The 20,674-nt window shown below is 46.1% G+C and overlaps 1 protein-coding gene across 1 annotated transcript in view; it reads right to left on the bottom strand.

The window, feature by feature from the left end:
* Positions 1-20,674, bottom strand: part of NEDD4L (NEDD4 like E3 ubiquitin protein ligase) — an 84,629-nt gene that overhangs the window by 20,290 nt on the left and 43,665 nt on the right. Inside the window, exons 6-13 of the mRNA XM_041403830.1 lie at positions 6,248-6,298; positions 4,383-4,444; positions 4,165-4,267; positions 3,751-3,917; positions 2,750-2,882; positions 2,208-2,299; positions 1,912-1,996; positions 569-643 (exon numbers count right to left, since the gene is read on the bottom strand). Of these exons, the coding sequence (XP_041259764.1) occupies positions 569-643; positions 1,912-1,996; positions 2,208-2,299; positions 2,750-2,882; positions 3,751-3,917; positions 4,165-4,267; positions 4,383-4,444; positions 6,248-6,298 (768 nt within the window). The remainder of the gene's footprint in view (positions 1-568; positions 644-1,911; positions 1,997-2,207; positions 2,300-2,749; positions 2,883-3,750; positions 3,918-4,164; positions 4,268-4,382; positions 4,445-6,247; positions 6,299-20,674) is intronic.

Below are 20,674 nucleotides of genomic sequence, written 5' to 3'. Positions count from 1 at the left end.
CTTGGACATGGGCTGCAGGAGAGGCACCACTTCCTGTCAGCTGCAGCACAGTGTGCATGGTTCTGACAGGAGAGAGAACCTTTGTTCACAAAACATCTTTCTATCTTTTCCTGTTTGAACAATCTCCTTAAGTAAACCTGCAGAAGTTGCCTCCTTTTCTCTACAACCAATCCTTTGGGATTTCACACAGACTGATATATTGCAAGTAAAATGAACTTATGGGCCACAGAAATAAGTCTGCTATCAGAGTCCTGTGGCTGCTGCAGCTCAGGTAGAGCTGGCTCTCCTGTCCTCTCCTCCCCCAGCTGGGAACTCCCAGGAGGAGTTTCTCCACTGAGTGCACATAGGAGTGCAGTAACCTAAATTTCCACAGTAAATAACTGAGGAGAGGGTGACTTGTTCAGTCTCCAAACTGAACAAGTCTCAGGAATGTCCTTTTTTTGCTCATTTGAATTTGGTTTGGGACAATCAGATGCCCACCTTGGTCACTGATCTGTGCCTGACTGGAGCTGACCCAAGGCTCAGAATGAGAGAATGTCCACCCAAAAAAGAAGGAGCTCTGGCTTACCAGGGATAACTGGGACTGTTCAGCGACTGTGTCTGTCACACTGCAGGACCTCAGTCGTGAAGAAGGTTCTCTTTGCTGCATGGAAGAAAACAGAAAGATGTCTCCATGTTAGGGTGTCTTAAAACATGATGTTCATTCAGAAAATTCAGTAATGACAGGTGCTAACCTCTTTATAGCAAACAACTACCTAGTTCTGTTTTACCACAGAGGGGTATATCCCATTTCTCTACTTCCTATATGGCCCTTCCTAAAAAGGGTCCATTCATTTTCCTAAAGGAGAAATGCCAACATGAACAAACTCAGGAATTATTGAAAAAAATAAAGCATTAAGAGATATATCCAAAATCAAATACTATGGATGAGAGCTCAAAGTCTTAAAAATTAATTTACCTAAAAATTTATGGTATTTCTTAAAAAGAATAAATTTGTTTCAATCTTCCTCTTTGCTGCTAACTTTTGAATTAGTTGTGTCTTTTCCCATGACACATCCTTCATGATTGTGAACAAAGCCCCCCTAAAAAAGCAGACACACATCACGTGTGACACTAGAATGCAATTCCTCCCCCCCAGTGCAGCTGGGCACTCCAGGACTCAGCAGTGTTTAGGAGAACACTGCCACATGTGCAGTAAAAACAGCGGGGGGCTACCAGAACTGCAGTTCCCAACACAAGCCCAAGTGCCTCTGCATGCAGATCCAGGAGAGCATCAGAGCTGTCACTGGCTGACCAACCTCCAGGGGACATTCCCATCAGGCAGAGCCCAACTGCACTGGCTTTTTGGGAAAAATACACCTAATGAAGATTCTGTTTGATGAGACAAAAGTACTTCTCATCTCCTGAACTGCAGAGGTACCTTGATAGCATCATACTAAGAATAAAAAATAAGTAAGAGCATGATGCTCTGTTTAATATTTACAATTATTTTTGTAATCAAAGAGACATAAAACATTCCCCCACTTGTACATGCATTATCCTGACTTTTTAATGGTATCTGACTAATGGATAACACAAACAGAGAGACCATTTTTTTGGTTTTCCTTTTCCTTTGGAAATCCCCATCTTGATACCCTGGACTCTCATCTACTTTGTTTCACTAAGGTCTAACAGTAGTAGAGTCTGCAGTTAAACTCACACAGAACTCCTGAAATCTGAACAGAGGAATTCTGTTGTCTGAGGCAGTTTGCTTGCTGGTGAAGCTGTGATACATTTTTTGGAAGGGAATTTTAACTGCATGCTCAGGGTTTCCTGAGCCCAGCAGTTGCTCCCTGTGCGTGGAAGTGATTCAGGTTATGCCAAAGAACAGCACATTTCTGCACAGAGCTTTAGGGATTACACATCACGTACAATCAAAGAGCCGAGTTGTTCCCCATTGGAATCAGGAGTGACCTGGAGTCTTCTGCTCAGCTCCTCAGACAGCTCCTGAGGACTGGTCCGGGACACTGGAGATGCAGGAGGAGGTGGCAGTGACAAGCTTAAGGAATCCCCACTGGCACTTGCCTCCTCTGAAATGGTTTCCCAAGGCTAATGAAAGAGAAGAAACTAAGTTCAGATTTTATACAGACAAAGCCTTCTTTCCCTTTGCCTTCTGTGTGATCACCTCACCTCTTCTGCTCAGCTCCTCAGACAGCTCCTGAGGACTGGTCCGGGACACTGGAGATGCAGGAGGAGGTGGCAGTGACAAGCTTAAGGAATCCCCACTGGCACTTGCCTCCTCTGAAATGGTTTCCCAAGGCTAATGAAAGAGAAGAAACTAAGTTCAGATTTTATACAAAGCTTTCTTTCCCTTTGCCTTCACACCTCACTGTGCCCAACACACAAACAACACCTTCTCTTCACCCTAAATCAAGGCACTACAACAAACTGAAGCACAGGGCAGTTACAGCCAGCCCACTTCCCCTTTTTTTATCATTTATTCCACTGTTGCTTAGAGCAGAACATGAAAGTGTTTCTATCAGTGTATACAAGACAAGCAATTTGAAATGCTAATGTTTCTCCCAGCATTCACATGGGCCACCAGGCACAGGACCCTGGCAGCGTGCCGCTGTCGTTGTGCTGCTGGCACCTTCCCCAGGCAATTTCCACAAACGCCGTGTAAACCCACGACTCTCTGTGCCGTGTGGTAATTAGCTCACACAGCAGCTCAAAGTTTAGTCAGCTCCCTAAGCCCAAGGCTTGGGCATACCTCAGGAATGTCTCCACTCTCCGCAGGCTCCGGTTCCAAATCCTCACTGATGTGGCGGCGGGAGCGGAACCGCCTGTGAGCCGCCTCTTGGTTTATCTGTCTGATGTTGTTATCTGACTCGGATCCCACGTCGCTGCAGGGGGGAACCCAGCACGGGAAGGAGAAAAGAACAAGAAGATAACCCAAGTTAAACTAAGCCCCCCATTTTGTCCATTGCCTTCAAAACCTCAGTAGTGCTTTTGATTATAAAAATCGTTATTCATACACTCAAGCTTCATAATTAGGAGACTGTTTAATCCCTCAGTTGAAAGAAAATAAAACTGGAAGCACTTCACAAATATCACAGAACAGCAGGTTGGGAAGGACCTCAGGGGTCATCTGGTTCAACCTCTGCTGGCAGGGAACCCATGGCCTAGACAGGATGACCCAGCACTCTGCGGAGCTCAGCCTCGAACGTGTCCAGTGCCAGGGGGATCCAGCACTTCCTTGGACATGGTTTAGTGGAGGCCTTGGCAGTGCAGGGTTAAACACATGATCTCACTACGACTCCTAACACTGTCAGTTATTCACACTCTGTAAAATGTAAGCTTGCCACGGCTTTCTAAATCTAATCTTGAGAAGATATCGCCACATGTGCTCTCTGACAGCACATCCTGGGAATGAAGCGTATTCACAGAATACTAACCAGGCTCTCCTCAAAGTTAATCTGTTCAACTTCATTAAAACTTGGTAGAGTTGACTTTTTTCCATACCTCTTCAACGGTCTCTATAAACAAAGTAATTTACTCCTGTTAAATTACTTCCTGAAAAATTCCTTATCTGTCTCCTAATACTCTAAGGTGCATCGTTAATGCACTGCCTGCCCTGCCATGCCAGAGTTCCTGGAACTTCCCAGAACACTCTGTGTCTCTGCGATCTGCTGGGGGCAAGCGCGTTCTCCTTTCTGACGGAGCCTCAGCCTGGCCGTCCCTCCCCCGCAGCCCCAGCCCACGGCTGCTCACATGAGGCTGGGCCGGTGCCACTGGGTGCTCCTGTTGTTGTGGTTCACGTAGTAGGTGCGCCCCAGGTTGTCCACCTTCTCTTCCCAGCCGGGGGGCAGCGGGGGAGGCGGCAGCTCCTCCTGGCGCTGGGATGCGGCATCGCTGGGATCCACCACGTCCCAGCCGTGCTTAGGGACCAAGGAAAAACACCTCTGTGGTTAGTGTGCACCTGGTTCCAGCGAGACAAGAGCTAACCCCCACGGGTCTATTGAAGAGGGATTGCCAAAGGTGGCCGGCTGGTGGCTTGGTGCCATTTCTCCTGGTGGCTTGGTGCCGAGGAGAAGCGACTTCCAACTCTGTTTCCAGGGCTTTATCCTCCACGTGCAGCTAACTCTACAATTTTTCTTGAATCCTTCCTTGAGGATTCAGCCTTACCTCAGAGTCATCCCTCTGATCACTGTTTTCTTCCTCCTGGCCACCATTTTTGGGCATATACGCCATCTTCAGTCTCAAGAAACCCTTCACGCGAGATTTGTGGCTACAAGACAAGGAGGTACATTGCATTTAAGAACTCTTAAATAATTGCAAATAAAAAATAATGAAGTAAAAAACGTTTTAAAGTCCTCAAATGTTTTAAAGGTCCTTCCTCTCACCTTCTTGGTCTGAGGAGGAAATCCTTAAATGTGTATGGCCTCTCCATAGTTGGGTCTTCAGTCTGTAAGCAGTGGAAAAAATGGCAAATTAAAGGGCTTGCCCACAAGTCCAGCCACATAAAGAACATTCACTTATCAGGCTGACAGATTACTTCTCTGATTTCCATTGACTCCTAAGTTACCTAAAACCTGGAATCTTGAAACCTTTCCATTCCTTGAGAATTTCAGCTTTCTTACCAAGTAAGCCACATCCTTTGCACAGCTGTGCAAACACACAGCTGCCGTGGGCACAGAACTAGGAATTTCAGATGCCAAGGGAAAAGGATGATGAATCCATACACACACTTCCCCTGCTGATTGTCTGGGGAACTTTAATCTGAACTTAAAGCATGAACTGAGTTACACCTGGCAGCCAAATCCCACACAGCCTGACCCAGTGTCCACTTTCTCTGGGAGAGACACGATGGCAGATTTGAACAAGCTCACCAGGACACCAAGGCACGCACGACTCACACTGCTGTTTAGTGCCCAGCTGGAAGGGACGTGCTCCCAGTGAGGAGCTGCATTATTTACCCAAATTCTGTCCGTAGTAATTAGCTGGTATTGGAGAAACAAGGACTTTGACAAAGAAATCAGCGGGATGAGGAAGCTGATTATTAATTTGTTGATAAATACATCCCACCAAGGCAGTGGAAGGACTGCAGATGTACAGCGTGCACCCACACCTCTCTCACAGGTAACCCTCTCCCTGGAATGGGGCAGCAGCAGGCAGGGAGTGCCCGTGCAGGTCCCACAAGGGCACAGCTACTGAAGGAAGGGCTGCTCTGAGACACAGCAGCTTTGCCATGGAACATGTCTGAGGGGAAAGGACTCTTCCCACTGTCCCACCAGGGCTATTGAGATCACGGCTGTGCGTAAGGATACATAAATGGAGACAGCCACACAAGCCCACACCAAGCAATCCTGCACAGCACAGCTGGCATGACAAGGGAACTGCACATTTGTCACCACAAGGTGTTCCTGATCCTTCCCTTGTAGCTTTCTGCTGTTACAGTCTGTAACCCAACACACTCCACATCAACCATAACAGATACGTCTAAACAAGCACCACGGTGCAAGTCATACAAAGCAATTTTTCTCCTACAATAACATCCACTAATAGCAAGAAGTCAAAATCAGACACAAAAAGCCAGTTATGCTCAACTGACATAACTGGCATATGTTAAGATTAACATGCACAACATTCAGCCAATGTTAGTCATCCAAAACAGTATATAATATCAGAAATGTTTGTATCAAGGCTAATGCAATCACTGTATATACATACACATATATATTTATTCCTATTTATAAACCTAGAAATAGAAATTGCACTTCATTTAGCATCTAGTTTTGCAACCCATGCAGAATCCTGGCTGCTGGGGGGAAACCAGACAACTGGAGCTTTACAGAATTACAGAACCAGCGTTACAGTGAATTCCTCCATTAAATAAGAAACAGAAACAAATATTACCACCTTCAAACCAAACACCTCAAATGCCAATAAAATGACAATAACATGATTCAAACCCTGTGTCCATTACATTCAACTGATTGCCATTGAACTCTTACAGTTGGCAAAGAGTTCAGTTTCAGCTAAAACAACAAACAGGTGACATAGCTCTGGCAGCCTTTTGGCTTTTCACGCATTTGCTGAAGCAAACCTGCTCTCGTGAAGCTTTTTTGGCACAGCAAGTGCATCCCTTCCATGTCTTTGTGCAGGTGAGGCTTGCTTGTCCACAAGAGTTTCTTTTAAGCTCTGCTGAGAGCACTTGCTCTAAGAGAATGTGCAATGAACCCAGGGTTTCCAGGGATGTGGTGCTTACCGGGAGGTGACTGAGCGGCACATCCACCTGGCCCAGGAAGTCGTCTCTGGTCTGTCATACAGAAAGTAAACTTACATCAGAAAAGCAAAGAAATCATAAATATCAATCTAGTCACAATGAGACAAAAATACAGACGGTCGAGTACTATTATTTTAGGAATCAGCGGTTTCTATCCCCTTACTGTTGTGGTAATTCATTTCTCTTAGCACAGTATTTCTTGTGCCACTCCAAACAGGTTTCTGAGCCCACACGTGGCGGTGCCGACACGTTCTGCCTGGGGGGGAAACCACCAAAACCAGCCCAGAGCCCCTCCAAGCACTGAGAAGCCGCAGGTGGTTTCCTGTTGAAGGAAGACAGGCCCAAGGCTTCCTTCATGGACTGGCAGTGCCACACCTAGGCACGGCGGAGCAGCTCCTAGCCAGGGTGAATTCCAGCATTTGGGTCTAGGCTGGGAAACGCTGGCAGCAGCTGAGGCCGAAGGACGCCCGCGGCAGACCTGGGCCCTGTGCTCCAGGGACTCCTGGGATTCACTCGGGCAGGAGCTTTCAGGATCAGGTGTTTGTGTTCTTCCAAAGCCAACCGTCCAGCAGGGAAGGCAGCTTCTGTTCAGATGCTGTTTGTGACACCAGACAGCAGCGCCAGTGATTCCCAAATAACCTGCTGCCTATTTATAACCACGCTATGCACGGAATTCCAGGAAGTGCATGCTGCTGCTGCACAGCCAAGTTTACATATTTCTCATAGCAGAGCATTAAGTTTAATATTAAAATTCATTTTTTATATGATAACCACACAAGAATTCTGTTTCTACTACAAAGATAGGATGACGTTTTGTGATCCCCACGGAGGGGACACATCCTGCTGTGCTGGGTGCTGTAGAACAACACAAAAAGCACCAAGGAGACCATCGTTTTTCCAATTTTAAGTAAAAAACAGGGAGTAGACTTTTCATTACAGAATTTTGACTATTAACCTTCTTCCCAGAAAATGCTACAAAAACCTGGTAGTGTGCCCTGTTTTTAGGGAATTAACATGTTTTCCCCTTAACACTGGCAAATCCAAAGTACTCGCCACCTCCTGCTTCAGTACAGTCACTCCAATAACAACTGCTCTGAAGGAAACACACACCTATTGCTGCATCTCTTCTTGCAGCCTTTAGCTCAAGAAAAACACAGCTCATGAATACAGAATATGTTATAGAAACAGCCTTAAAGAACCTGAACCAACAAAATATGTTTGTAGCTTACAGTGGAACTGGAAACCCCTCAGTCCCAGCCAGCCCTGTAAGCAGAATTACTTCCTCATCTAATTCTGCATGCATATAGTCACCTCTGCCAGAACTAGGGCTCTTGTAAAGCTCAGTCTTTATCTAACACCTGACTGTACACACACATCTGTAAGAAAAGGGGGGGGAGGCTAGTATATTAATATTAGTATTTAGTATTTTTGTCTGTGAAAAGAATTTTCTCTTGCAAGCCTCCACAGCTCTAAAATTTAGGCATTCTCACTTTGGGGTTTCCTGCTTCCAGCAAAGGCACCTCATGAGCCACAGGAACCTTTTCCTCCACCTTCTGTTTCCCATTTTTCATGATAATGATGGTGTTTGGGGTTTGCCCTTTCTTTTTTCTATGTTCCCTGTATTCTTCACACATGTATTTGTAACTCTGTCACCTATAGTATTAGTAGCTAGATTTCCCAGTACTTTTCCATGGCCTTTCCCTAAGCAGAAAGACAAAACAAATTCCAAAGCTCCAAGCACAAGGCTCCAGTACTATCTTGGTTCTTCCTGGGAATCAAGGCTGAGAACAACCCTTCAAGATACATTTTCATGGACAAAGTACAGCTAGTGCTGAGGGGGGGCTCCAGAGAAGGGGCTTCATTGGGGAGGGAATTGCATCACCACTTGTCCTCCTAATTGGTGCTTTTTACAAATTATAAATTGGTGCTTTTTATCAATTATGCTAATTTCCTAAAACCTATAAAAATGTACTCACCCCTGGGGTGGGGGTAGGCTTTTGTGAACACCTTTCCATAACTGCTCCTGAAGGCCTTCAAATAAAGATCCCCTTTTATATTACCTCCTTACTGAAATTATTTCCAGGTTGGGAAAAAGGCGACAGTAACGGCGTCCGTTTCGAGAAACTCTCTGTCACGACAATCCACAGAGCCACCCGAGGCACCAGCTGTGTATCACAGCATCACCCTGCTAACTCCTGCTCCAGTCTGATCCCCCAGACAGTGAGTAATCTCTGCTGCACAGCAAAGGCACAGCATGCAGATCTCACCAAGCCAGAGCTTGAGCTTTCCCAGCCAGGAGTGACCCCTCAAACGCCAAAGCAGCAGAGAAAGGAAAAGCACCCATTGACACTTCAGTGCAAACCAGAACATTTAGCTGAGCCTGGGATTGTATACATCACATCGGCTTTACTTGGAACCACACAAAAGTATGAATAAACTGTTGCACTGATGCTCATTTCAATCACTGAAGCTTGTTGTTTTCCAGAAGGGAAAGTGTCAATAGTTAACAGTTCAGCTATTAGAGACTTGCTCCTTTCAGCTCTGGAATAAAAGGTAAATATTACCTCAGACGTGCACCCATAAGATGAAACAGACATTACAGCTGGGTAAGAGCTGAGCACATGAGCAACTACAAAAGGCAACTCAACTCCACTTTATTCCAGCCTGAACAGAAATCAGAAGTTGCAAAAAAGCAGAGGTACCACAGGTTAGTCAGGACTTTGACTAAAAGGTCACACAAACAACGTGAAGGATCTGCAGGAGGGAGCAGGTCTCACAGGGACCAAGACATTTAGCCATGGGCAAAGTACTATTAAGCCCCCCCAAATGTGTACACAAGCTGACACCCCCAACACTCCCAAGGAAAGGCCCTACTGCTGCCATGCAGTACCAGGCCAAGCTGCAATGCTGTGCTTCTCTGCTGCTCCCCTGGGCCAACACCATCAGGACAGCTCTCCCAGCACTTGCCTGGACTTTTCTTGACTGTTTCCTAAGCTGGACAATACACCATGCTGTTACAAGTGATCACCGACAACGCAGAACAAACTCAAAGTGCCTGAGAATTTTCTAAGGTTGGGAATGATCTCAAAGGAGCCATGCTGTTACAAGTGATCACCGACAACGCAGAACAAACTCCTGAAAGTGCCTGAAGATTTTCTAAGGTGGGAATGATCTCAAAGGAGTGTCCCTGTATGGAAACGTGACCACCTTGGCCTGGGAACCAGCAAGAGCCACAAACCAGAGAGCCATGGCTCGCCCAGACTGAAGCACTGGGCAGAGACAGTGAGAAGCTGTGCAAAGAGGAACAGGCTCCCAGAAGCCGTACTGCTGCCAGCCAGGGCTGAGGCTGGAGCACTGCGGGTACAGAGCTCTCAGAGGTGCTTTGGTTCCCCGGCCAGACACCAGGCTGGGAAATAACACTCCACCCACCTACAGTTCCCTTGGCATTTTGAGATGATCAGGATGTTCCCAGCTTCCTGACCTGAAAATTGTTGCGTGCTATTTTTGGGCACTGTTTAAAGAGATGCTGCGTTCCAACCCAGATATTGCTTAATTTCAGAGCGGGCAGACACGATCCCTACGGCAAATTTAACTGGTTTTTGGTGGCCTTAAAGCAAACCAGACACACACCTTTCTCAGACCACAACCACGCTTCAGCACTCAGCTATGTGCCTAAATTATTATCCAGGTGGAATCCCTGCTGAGGTTCAGAGCCCATCTTCTCCTGACATTTATTCTAAATACATGACAGCCATGTTATTTCCAAACTTTTCGAATCACCCTGCTGGGGAACACGGAATGAGACGGAGTGGCCGTGCAGGGTGCTCACGGGCACACCGTGTGGAACACGTGCCAGCAGTGGTTTGGTGGGCAAGAGGAGAGAGGGACAGGGAAGCCAGCCCTTGGGGACACGGCAGCTGCCTCAAACCTGCTGATCCTGACAGCTAAAGGCACCGTGCAAGGTGGGATAAACCCACTTGGCAAAACCAAATCCAGGCTCTCAAGAGGGCATTCTCACCTGCACTGAGCGCTCAGAAGCCTCTCTGGTAGAACAAAAGTGAAAAACTGAGCATGAATTAAGCCAATTTTCCTGATGTAGTACTTAAAACCAGCACTTGAGATGTGATGTGCCTTTGCTGCCAAGTCCTGCAAAACTGCTCCAGGAGTGGTCCAGACTGTCTGGCTCAGACAGCACCACATTTCCCAGCACAAATACATGGGCTGCACACACCAACGGGAAAACACACAAGCAAAAAACTCTGCTGCCTTCCCAGAGAGCTGCAGGAAATCACCTGGAGAGAAAACTCTTCTGATTTGTACCTTCACCAAAGGCTTTAAAAATGAAAAGGACCCCAAAAAAACCAAAGAGGATTTGTGTTCATGAAAGTATTGTTAATTATTAAAAAAACTCCAAAAAACTTGCAGCAAAACACAATTATATTAATTGAAACAAAGCACATTTAACTGCTCTTGACTAAAACCTTAAAGTATTAATTAGCCATCACAGATGTCTCTGTACACGTAAGGCTTATCAACTCCCTGATCTCATTCTCATGAATAAAGCTACAATGAAACTTTTATGATATTCCTCTATCATTTGATGATATGATTACTAAAATTCTTAGCTGGAAAGTTTCAGCAATCTTTCTTTCTTTCTTTCTGAACTGCAATAAAACTCTCTTCATTTATAGAAACTTCCAGAAATTCTGCCACTTGCCATTGTCACCACTTCTTTCTTAAGCAAAATATTTTCAGCATAACTAAAATTCCACTTCTCATTTGCTAATAATGGCAACTAACTATGCTTTTGCAGCGGATCTCTGCAATCTGGCTCCGGTATTTTCACTGATATTTTCTTAATCAAGAATATTGCACTGTAACCATGGAAAAAAAACCCCTAATTGATGTGTGTGTATGAGGGGGTGGTTTTCCCATTCCAAATCTGTAAGTGCAGGTAGAACAAACCACACAGGTGGGTTATTTCCTAAAAAATCACCTCCTCTTATTCCTTTCCACCAGAGTAAACAAACGCTGACTTTTCCTCCAGGCAGCTCAACACAACAGTGTCAGATTACACTTTTCCCTGGTGCCTTCCCTCTCCACTTTCATTTTACGACCCAATTACTGCCCGCTGGGTGTCAGTGCCAGGCACTGGGCACAGGGAAGGACAAGGTGCTACACGAGGCTCCCAGAGTCACACACATCCCTCGCTCTCCAGCCTGGGACATGCAGGCTGCTCCTGGGAGCCAAACCAGAACTGAGATAAAGGAATTATGTTCTGAGCTGCAGTTTCCCAGATGAGGCAGTGCTGCTCCAGAATCAGCACAGCTGAGAGAGAAACGTCTCCTTCCTGGCACACACGGTCAGCCACAACTGGATCAGCTCTTAAAACAGATTAAGCAAATCGCAAGACATAAGCGTCAATTACTGAAATCCTGAATTATTTGTCTTGCACTACCACTGCTTATTTAAACACAACAAAAACCACCAGGCACCTCTGCCAAGATCTGCTATGCTCCCAAAACCCAGTAACAGCCAAGAAAACTCCGGACAACGTCGGGGAAAAAAGAGCCAGTTCAGCCTTATTCTGTTCATTACAGGAAAAGGCTTTCTGCTGAGCTGCCCATCGTAATTAAAGGCATGGGCTGCAAACAGGAGGCTGCTCCTGCTCCCTGTTACCAAAGGCTCTCTACCTGTGATGGACAGAGCAAATGCCTGCTGTTATTACCATTGCTACGTTACCAAGAGCCTCTGGAAAGACAGGAATCCGTTCCTCCTTAGACACTGAACAAACCAAATGTGGACAAAGTATAGAAGTAGCAATGGCAGGAAGAAGGAGCTGATGCACAAGACACTTAAAACAGGCCTGAGCTGTGAGAGGACGTGGAAAATAGGAGCATAATCAATGCACAGAAGTGAAAGAACAGGTACAAAGTGTAGAACAAAATAAAGGTGTTAGGACAGCATCTGTCCTACGTTCTGTAAGAAATGAAAGAGTTATTGGAAAAAAACCTCTCAGAACTGTGGCACTGCACACCTCTGACAGCTGAGGATTCCAGAGGTACAGGATTTCAGAAACAACAGCATTCCAGCTGAGAATCTGTAGATGAGAGGCCTGCTTGGTAAAGGCAGCAAGTGGAACAAAGGCAAGTTTACAGCGGCAGGATTGCTCCAAGGAAGGGGGGCTGTGGCTCTCCAAAGCACAAACAGCTGCTCTTTACTACTTGGACCTTGCACAGAGGCCCCCAGACTCTCTAGCTGCTCAGCCCCATCCTTGGCACTGCTGCTGCCTGGGGAGGGTGCCCGGAGCTGGGACCTGCTCCTGCAGATCCTGGCAAGCAGGCCAGGGAGGCTGGGGAAGCTCTGCTATGCTGTACAGCGCTGAGCAGAGCAAGAAGAGTATAATTAGCTGGCAGATAGTTCATTAATGCTGCCTTGCTGCAGACACCGGGAACCATGCAAACAGCAGACCTCTTACTGTCTCCACCACCATTCCTTCTCCTCTGCACTAATCCACTTATCCACTTATCCTACCTTTTCCTACTTTCTCTGTTTCTTTTTCTCACCAACAGCAGTTCAGATTTTTGGATATATTCAGATTTTGGATTCCACTATGTGTCTGTCATGACAAATTTTTCTGTGTGAGTGCTTTCTCAGCAGAAAACAGTTAAGAAATACAACCCTCAGAAAAGCCAAGTACCGTTAGAGTAGAAATGCTCTCCTGTGCTAGGGGGATTTATATCCCCCCTAAAGCTACTCCAGTGCTTCTAATATATCCTGGAGAACTGCAGCAACTGAGATCTGGAGGGCTTGAGATGCAGAATGTATCCAGCTCTTGCAAGCATGCTGGACAACGAGCAGCAGGATAGCTGCTTTTAACAGGAAGGTTAAAATGGTCATCACCCTTTAAAACACTCTCACCTCCTCCTGCAACGTGAAGAAGGCAGCTGAGAAAGATAAAATATGTTCAGACTGTGATGTCTGTGGGAATTGAACAGAGGTAAAACTGAAGAAATTCATAGATTCTCTCTCAAAATCTGTCAAAAAATGGAACTGCTGTTTTAATAAATAGCTTGATAAATAGAGGGATTAGGGGTGCATCACTTCCCGAGGCATAACGTGTATATATTCTGCACAGACATGCTGAGTAACCGTGCACTTTGGACATTTTCTAACTAATGATTCTTCTCTCTGCAACTCTTCCATGATTCTGGTCAAATTTACTGGCATTCTTCAAACAAATTAGAATCATTCTCAACTCAAGAACTCTGCAGCAAAGAGCTGGCCTTGAAGAACAATGAAATTTTAGTCATCCATCACAATGACGTAACAACATCCTTCATTACTGAGCACTATTGCTGAATTTGCTCTCCTTCACATGCACGCTGCCCATTGCAAAGCAGCCCTGAAATAATATAAAATGATTCACGGCGAAGCAAAAGTCCCCAGCACTCATTTCTGCCGTTCCACCCTCCCCTTATCCACACCATGCACTGGGCCATCAGCCACTCCCAACAGTTCCGAGCAGCCTCAAATGCCTCAGCAATCCCCACTGTAACCCGAGCAGGACAACCCAAGCTCAGGGGACCAGGGACAGTGTGGAACCAAAGGTTTGTCTGACCCCTCCAGAACCCCCAAAAACCCTTGTGGGCACAGCAGCTCACATTTATACAAGCTGACAAAGTCACAGCTCCCCGTGTGCCTAGCTGAACTCCCTCTCTCTGGGGAAGCTGAGGGTGCACATCTTCATCAGCAACAGTCCAGAAAACTGCAGAGGAAGTTCACCTCAGTAAATGCAGGATCCCTTTGTTTAAAACCGACACCCTAAGGCTGCGGCGGTGCTGTGAAAACTCTGCTCTCCCCGAGAGCGCCAGGGATGCCCGGGAGCAGCAGCCCCTGTGTGCAGCCCCGTTACATCAGGAGCATCACCTCGCTTTTCGGGATCGTGATGCAGCGCTTCAGGCGCGCGGGCCGAGGTTAAACAACGGAGAAGCGGCGGCACGGAAATCAAAGTCGTGAAAGGCTCTGCAGGCAGGGAAATGAGATTGCTGGAATGGAATCAGGGAAAGCACGCTGACATTTATTCAGCCTGAATTTTCCGAAGGTACTAAGTACGTTCTATCAACTGGCTGATCCCAGCAGCACTTACACTCAAGAAGGCATTAGGCCTGGCAATATGTGACATCATGTTTTTGCTGGAATGATTTTGCTGATGTTACGGAAAAAAGCAAGATCTACTGTAAGAGTTCTAAAGGCCACTTTTCTGTGGCACGAGACTTTGATTATTATTCTAATAATCAGAATCCTGAGGGAAACATGGCTGTGCACTGACCCGAGGGAACAGTAAGGTACTTCATGCTTAGGCCGCTGACATGCTAATTAGCGGACATTAACTACTCCTAACTTCTGTAAATTAATAATCATTTACACCTACACGTGTCCAAGCACTTTTTCCTTGCTGAGACCAAGAACCTTCACACCTGCTCAATTTTCAAGCAACACATTTGTTTGTAACAGAAAGGAGAGCCAAGATTATATTGACTAGTTCACGGGGATCAGTCGCTAATATTTACTACCAGATTTTTTATGGTGGGTAATTTAAATTGCAGTCAGTTGAAAATCCAGTGCGTAGCTGGTAATATGAACTCTCTGTGTGAAATTTCAAGAACACAGAAAAAAGCTTGAAAAGTTTGTTACATGCTTTATTTTTTAATTTATTTTGTTCGTATTCTGGAATTCTGCACAACGATTTGATTAGAGCAAAAACCAGAAAAGCCAGCACTCCAGCACCATTGGCTGCAAACGTCTGGTCAGAACGGCCAATCCCCATTAAATTTAGGAGCAGAACAAAAGGCAAGGAAGAGTTCTGGCCAGCTCCAAGCTCCCAGGAAGCCTCTGCAGGAGCCTGCCCGTGCTGGGAAGGGAACGGACGGTGCCAACTCCCACATCAGCTCCGTGGAGAATGGAGCTGGCCCTGCCAACCGGCGGCTCGCGTTCTTCCCTCCCCTTCCCGCATCTGTTTTGGCTGCACCTGGCCCAAGGAGCCCGAGTGATGTCAGCTGCCCGATGAGGCCCTCTGGAAGCCACTGCTGGCGACACGAACCCCGGCACGGCCAGCCCGGCACGGCCAGCTCGGTTCCTGGGGGCTCCAGGAACCGTCCCACCCACCCAGAGCTGCGGCTGCCGGGCCCTGCCGGCCTTCCCAGCAGTGCCGCAGCACTGACCGAGCGCTTCGCAGAGATCCTGCAGCGCCACAAAGATGCATCTACTCAACGGGACAGGAACGTATTTCACGTCCTTACTGGGCAAAGCTGGGCACTTGGTTAATGACACTGAACTCACAGGATTTACAAGCGCAGGCAGGGACAGCAGCCAAAGCCCCTGCACGAACCCTCCTCTCCTTCCTCTTTTTAACTGAACCTTCGTGAAGGGACACCAGAACACCCAAACCCCAGCACAATGCAATGTTAATTCCCTAAGGAATAAACACTGTGAGACTTACTGGGGGGATGGCAAGAGCAAGAGCAGATTGATTTCACTTCCCTCACTAAATATGAAGCAGGTACGGTTTGCTTTCCTGTAAGACATTTGCACTGGGGTGCTGCTGCAAGGCCAGAAAGATATTAAAAAATGGTGACATCAGACCAAAACAAATCTGTTAAGACCAGTTCCCACAGTGCAATGTTTCCTGGAAGGTTTTCCCTGCTCAGCCAGCGTGCCATTCCCCACATGTGCAAACAACAAAATAAAACTGTATTTCACTAGCTCTGTTAAGAGCAGGTATTTTTACACAGTAAATTAAAAACATGTAATAGACCTCAAATAATGTCACCACAAATCAACGGATTACTGAAAACCTCTTTTTCATGCTTCATGTGTTACTAAACCCTTTCAGAAATTGCTGGTATCCAGCCTCACATCAGAGACAAGGCAACTGCTCAAAAATGGAAAGAGAATTTATTTCACTATGCAATTTCTACGCAGAGAGCTGACTCACAAAAGCATACTTAGGCCCTGGATGACATCCAAGCTAATAATTAATTACGTTTTAAGCCACTTGCACTGTAACTCCTAATGTTTCTCATTTTACCTGTTATTTTTGAATGCTGTAGGTGTGACTGCACACGACTGACTGGTGAGCAAAAAGGACAGAAACAAGGAGAGACTGACTATTGGACAGACAGAAGCAACCACAGAGTCAGCATCAGATCTATTTTCTAAAATTAATGATCAGAAAGATTAGTCTTAAACCATCTTCGAGGTGCTTGTTGAACAATAATCCCACAGGACTGTTCATCCTGGAAGTTTTTATTTCCAGCCGAGGCTGAAAGGGAAGTTGCAGCTCTCCACCAAAGCACTGACAGCCCTGGACTCGCATCACAGCACAAAGTGCAATTTCCATTTTATTTGAACAACTCGTCTCATTCCTTTGCCTTCAGCTCTGGAAGTTTCTCCAACACACCCTTTTAATTTTTTCTTTCCTTTCGGAGACAAAAACCTGGCTGGTCATAATGCTGGTTTAATTAATTTATTTTTCTGTACGTAACTGCTGACTTTTGGAAGCTCCCAATGCCATCCTGGTATTCATCCTGGACTTCAGATGAAGAGATACAGTAATGTATTTTACAATGAGATTTAATCTAACTAAAAATAACTAAAACTAACTAAACAGGATAGATTTGGCTTTGGAATAGCTGCTGAACTAAAAGCTTCAGTTCACATGCAGAACTTCTGTTCTGTTTGTGTGTACAAAACATGCACATTCTGAAACTCATCATTACTCGACAGCTTTTCTCAAATAGAAAACCAGCTGAACAGCACAAAAAGCAATCAACACTCTCTGCTTCCTTATCTGTAATTTTCTGTGGCTAGATCTGCACCAAGGCAGCTCTGGCTGGCACCTGCAGCGTTAAACCCGTGTCAGCATTTCCATTATAAATTCTCCACTTCAGAGATTGCTGTGTACCCAAACTCACATACAGATTTTCCATGCGGGAGCAAAGAGTTTATTACTGCTATTTAAAAAAGTGATACTATTTCCATCTCTGCTGCTTCAAGTTTTATTCTGGTTTCTTCCCAGAGAAGTACCAACAGATACAGTTTTCAAGGAGAAAAAGAATGCCTGACACAAAATTCACAGTCCCAGGGAGCGCTGGGAATGTGGAGGGATGAGGTAAAAAGACAGCACTGCCAATTCTCGACTCTGAAAACTTAACTAAAAGTTACAGATGGGTTTGTTAATTCTGCAAGCTAATTTACACTACTTGCCATGAATTATTTGTCCCTCACCCACAGGGGGAGAAGAAAAAAAGCAAACTTTATTCAGGTCCTCGGTACCTGCTGCCTTGACACCCAGCTCCTGCTCTGCCCACCCGCCCCCTCCCCAACAGGAGAGCGCCACAGGGGGAGAAGAAAAAAAGCAAACTTTATTCAGGTCCTCGGTACCTGCTGCCTTGACACCCAGCTCCTGCTCTGCCCAGGTCTGAGCGCGCCCACCTGCCCCCTCCCCAACAGGAGAGCTCTTCACAACAGCCTGCAAGCTGATGGACACCAGAATTAAGAAGGGGTGCAGGTGATTTCTTGTTGAGAAGAACTGATTTTGTCCTTAACAGAAAAGCTAGAGACCCAAGGAATGGAATTCATCATCCTCTACCTGCAGCTGTCAACAAAGTCCTTATCTGCAGAGAGCAGAGGCTTTCCAGATGTCCATCTGCACTCCTCGCAGAGCAAGAGGAGACTCAGGAAATTCACAGCACTATTCATTTGAACCATTTAAACCTCCACATGAATTATTTCCTAGAAATGCCTGTTAAGAGTCCAGGTAGCAATCCCCGAAGTAGGAGCAGTATTTATTCTAAAATGATTTCTAAGAAAGGAGAGGAAGAACTGAGCTGTGAGAAATGCAGGCTTGCCAAACTGTTTGTTTACTAAATATAATTCAGTCCTACTCCTGCAACACTTTGTTCGGGCACGCTGGTTTTTGCTCACAAAGATGCCTTTGTCAGCTCTCTCCAGCAGTTGTCCAATACATTTTTGAAGAGTTTCCCACAAATCCAGCCCTGCACTCACAGCCCCCAGCGATAAACAACGGCAGTATGCGGGATATGCACGGCGCACAGACATTCTATTGCACGGCATATAAAATATCAGAGCGGGCAAAAGGATTTGCAACAAGGCTTCCAAATAAAATTTTTCACAGCTTGACTTGAGCTCAGCCTTTACTTAATATTTTACTCTGTCTGGTAATGAAAGACATCCTGCCTGCCCCAAAGCACTTGTGTAAAAGAGCAGATATTTGAAAGGTCACAGCCACTCGGAGCAGCAGGACTGCAGACGCCCGCTCGGATGTTTGCTCTGAGATAAATCAGGCTGCAGCAGCTGCTGCTCCCAGCCCCAGCCCAGGCCCTATATCAATCACATACACATAAACCTCTTGCACTGGGACACGGCGCAATTATTTTTCTTTCACACTATCAGCTATGAACCACGGCAACCTCTCCCCTCAGCTCAAGAGATCAGGTATTTCAGGTACTCCCTTACTTGCATCAGAGATCTTTCAAACAAACTGCTGAGGGACAGACTGAAAGTGGCACCTTAACAAGTAATGTTCTGTGGTCAAAAAATGCAACAGAACTTGCACCAAAACGCTTCCATCCCCCACACTTCCCACGGCATCCTGCCCAGTCCATCACCTCTAGCCATCGTGTTTCTGGATTTACTACAAGGAAGAGAAACACCAGGAAAATGGTTTAAGTTTCAGTTAGCTCTTTTCCTTTGAGAGTTTCTGCCCTGCAGGATGCAGTGCTACGTGGGTTGGGCAGCTCTGTGCCTGCCATGCTGCACAGCTGCCTCAATCCATTCCTCACGGTCACTCAAACCAACAGCACAGAGGAACAAATTTCCTCATTCTCCTCTGGGAACACTGAAGCATGTCCTTGGGATGGGAATTGTTACTACAGGGGGGATGAAAGCAGGGAGGGGAGATCCTTTAGGAAAACGAGAGCTGCTGCACAAACCCCAGAGCACATCTCTGCAAACCTGTGCTGCCTCTGTGCTAGGTCTGACACCCCACGGCTACTTATAGACCTGGCTGTAGTGGGTCTCCATGAACAGCTGATCTTGGAAAGGAGCAAGGGATAACAAAGAGGAAAGGGAAAATCAGACACACTTTTTTCTGCTCCCTTACACGTCCTGGAACCAAACCCATTCCAGGAAGGGATTTCTCTTTCTATTTTACGCTTTCAAAGCTCCCAGAGAGAAGGCTGGGAAAACACGGAGTCCATAAGCTTTTTCACGGGAAAGCTGCAGAGTCACCCTGGCCTTGCTGCAGGGAGCAGCTGTCCCTGTGCTGCATTTCAGTGCCTGAGAGCACAGGAGCCATGGAGCCTGAAATCTCCTCAGCGACCGCGCCACAGCTGGAGCCAGAGCTCGCTCTGCTAAATACAGCATCCCCGAGCTGGGAACTCGAGTGGGCCGTGTTGGATTGCACAGCAAAGCAATTTAAGCAAATGACTAATCTAAACCCTTCAGTTTCGTTCCTACTTTGGGCTTCGAAAAAGTGGCTGAAAAACATCAGCCGTCAATCCTCACCTGCTGTAACAAAGCAAACCCAGAAGATTAATCTTGCCATCCTAACACCAAACTGAGGCAAATCCAAACAAGTCTGTTTACTGACTTGTGCCAAGCCACTTGCACTTGGACTTGGATCAGGACTTGTGGCATACAAAAGGCATGACATGTTTTTCACTTCCAGAAGGAAGAAAGAAAAATTACTATGAGATTACTATAAGATATTACTAATAAAGATTATTTGACTCCCCAGACTTCCTGGTACCTCAACTAAGTCAGTACTTTGATTTAAATTACCCTAAGATTCCCAGAGTCTTAACAACTATTTCATTACAATACACGTTTTAGAAGCGTGTAGAGGTACGTGTGTGTCCATTACACTCAGAAAGTGCCAAAGCATTTGTTCTTAAAACCAGAGTGCACAAAGAGTTCTTCACGCAGCAAGGTCTCAGCCAACTAAACTAACAAGAACATTTAATTTGCTATTTGAATGCTCTGATTTTAAAAAAATCTTTCCAGCTGACGTAACAGTGAATTAAGAAACATGTGACAGCAAGATCTGAAAATATTACACTGGATGTAACCGTAAGTGAGAGCAAAGCTACATTAGATTAGAAATAAAGATGATCTGCGGCTCGCTCCGGAGAAACGCAGAACATTCCAGCACCAACGGTTTAAGTGCTGCAGTTGGCTCCAGCCTGGCAGCCTTTGCAAGGCAGCCTGTGTTTTACCAGCACACGTACTTCAGCAGCACAGCACGCTCAGCGTCATACTTACTGCGGTGCCGGCTGCCGCGGGAGCAGGGGTGCCACGACCCTCCTTACCAACACCCTGACTTTG

The sequence above is a fragment of the Onychostruthus taczanowskii genome, unplaced genomic scaffold (assembly GCF_017590055.1).
Source record: "Onychostruthus taczanowskii isolate IOZ18803 unplaced genomic scaffold, ASM1759005v1 scaffold201, whole genome shotgun sequence".
Taxonomy (NCBI): domain Eukaryota; kingdom Metazoa; phylum Chordata; class Aves; order Passeriformes; family Passeridae; genus Onychostruthus; species Onychostruthus taczanowskii.
Note: the sequence above shows the minus strand (reverse complement) of the source record. Positions and strands in the feature narration are given on the sequence as shown.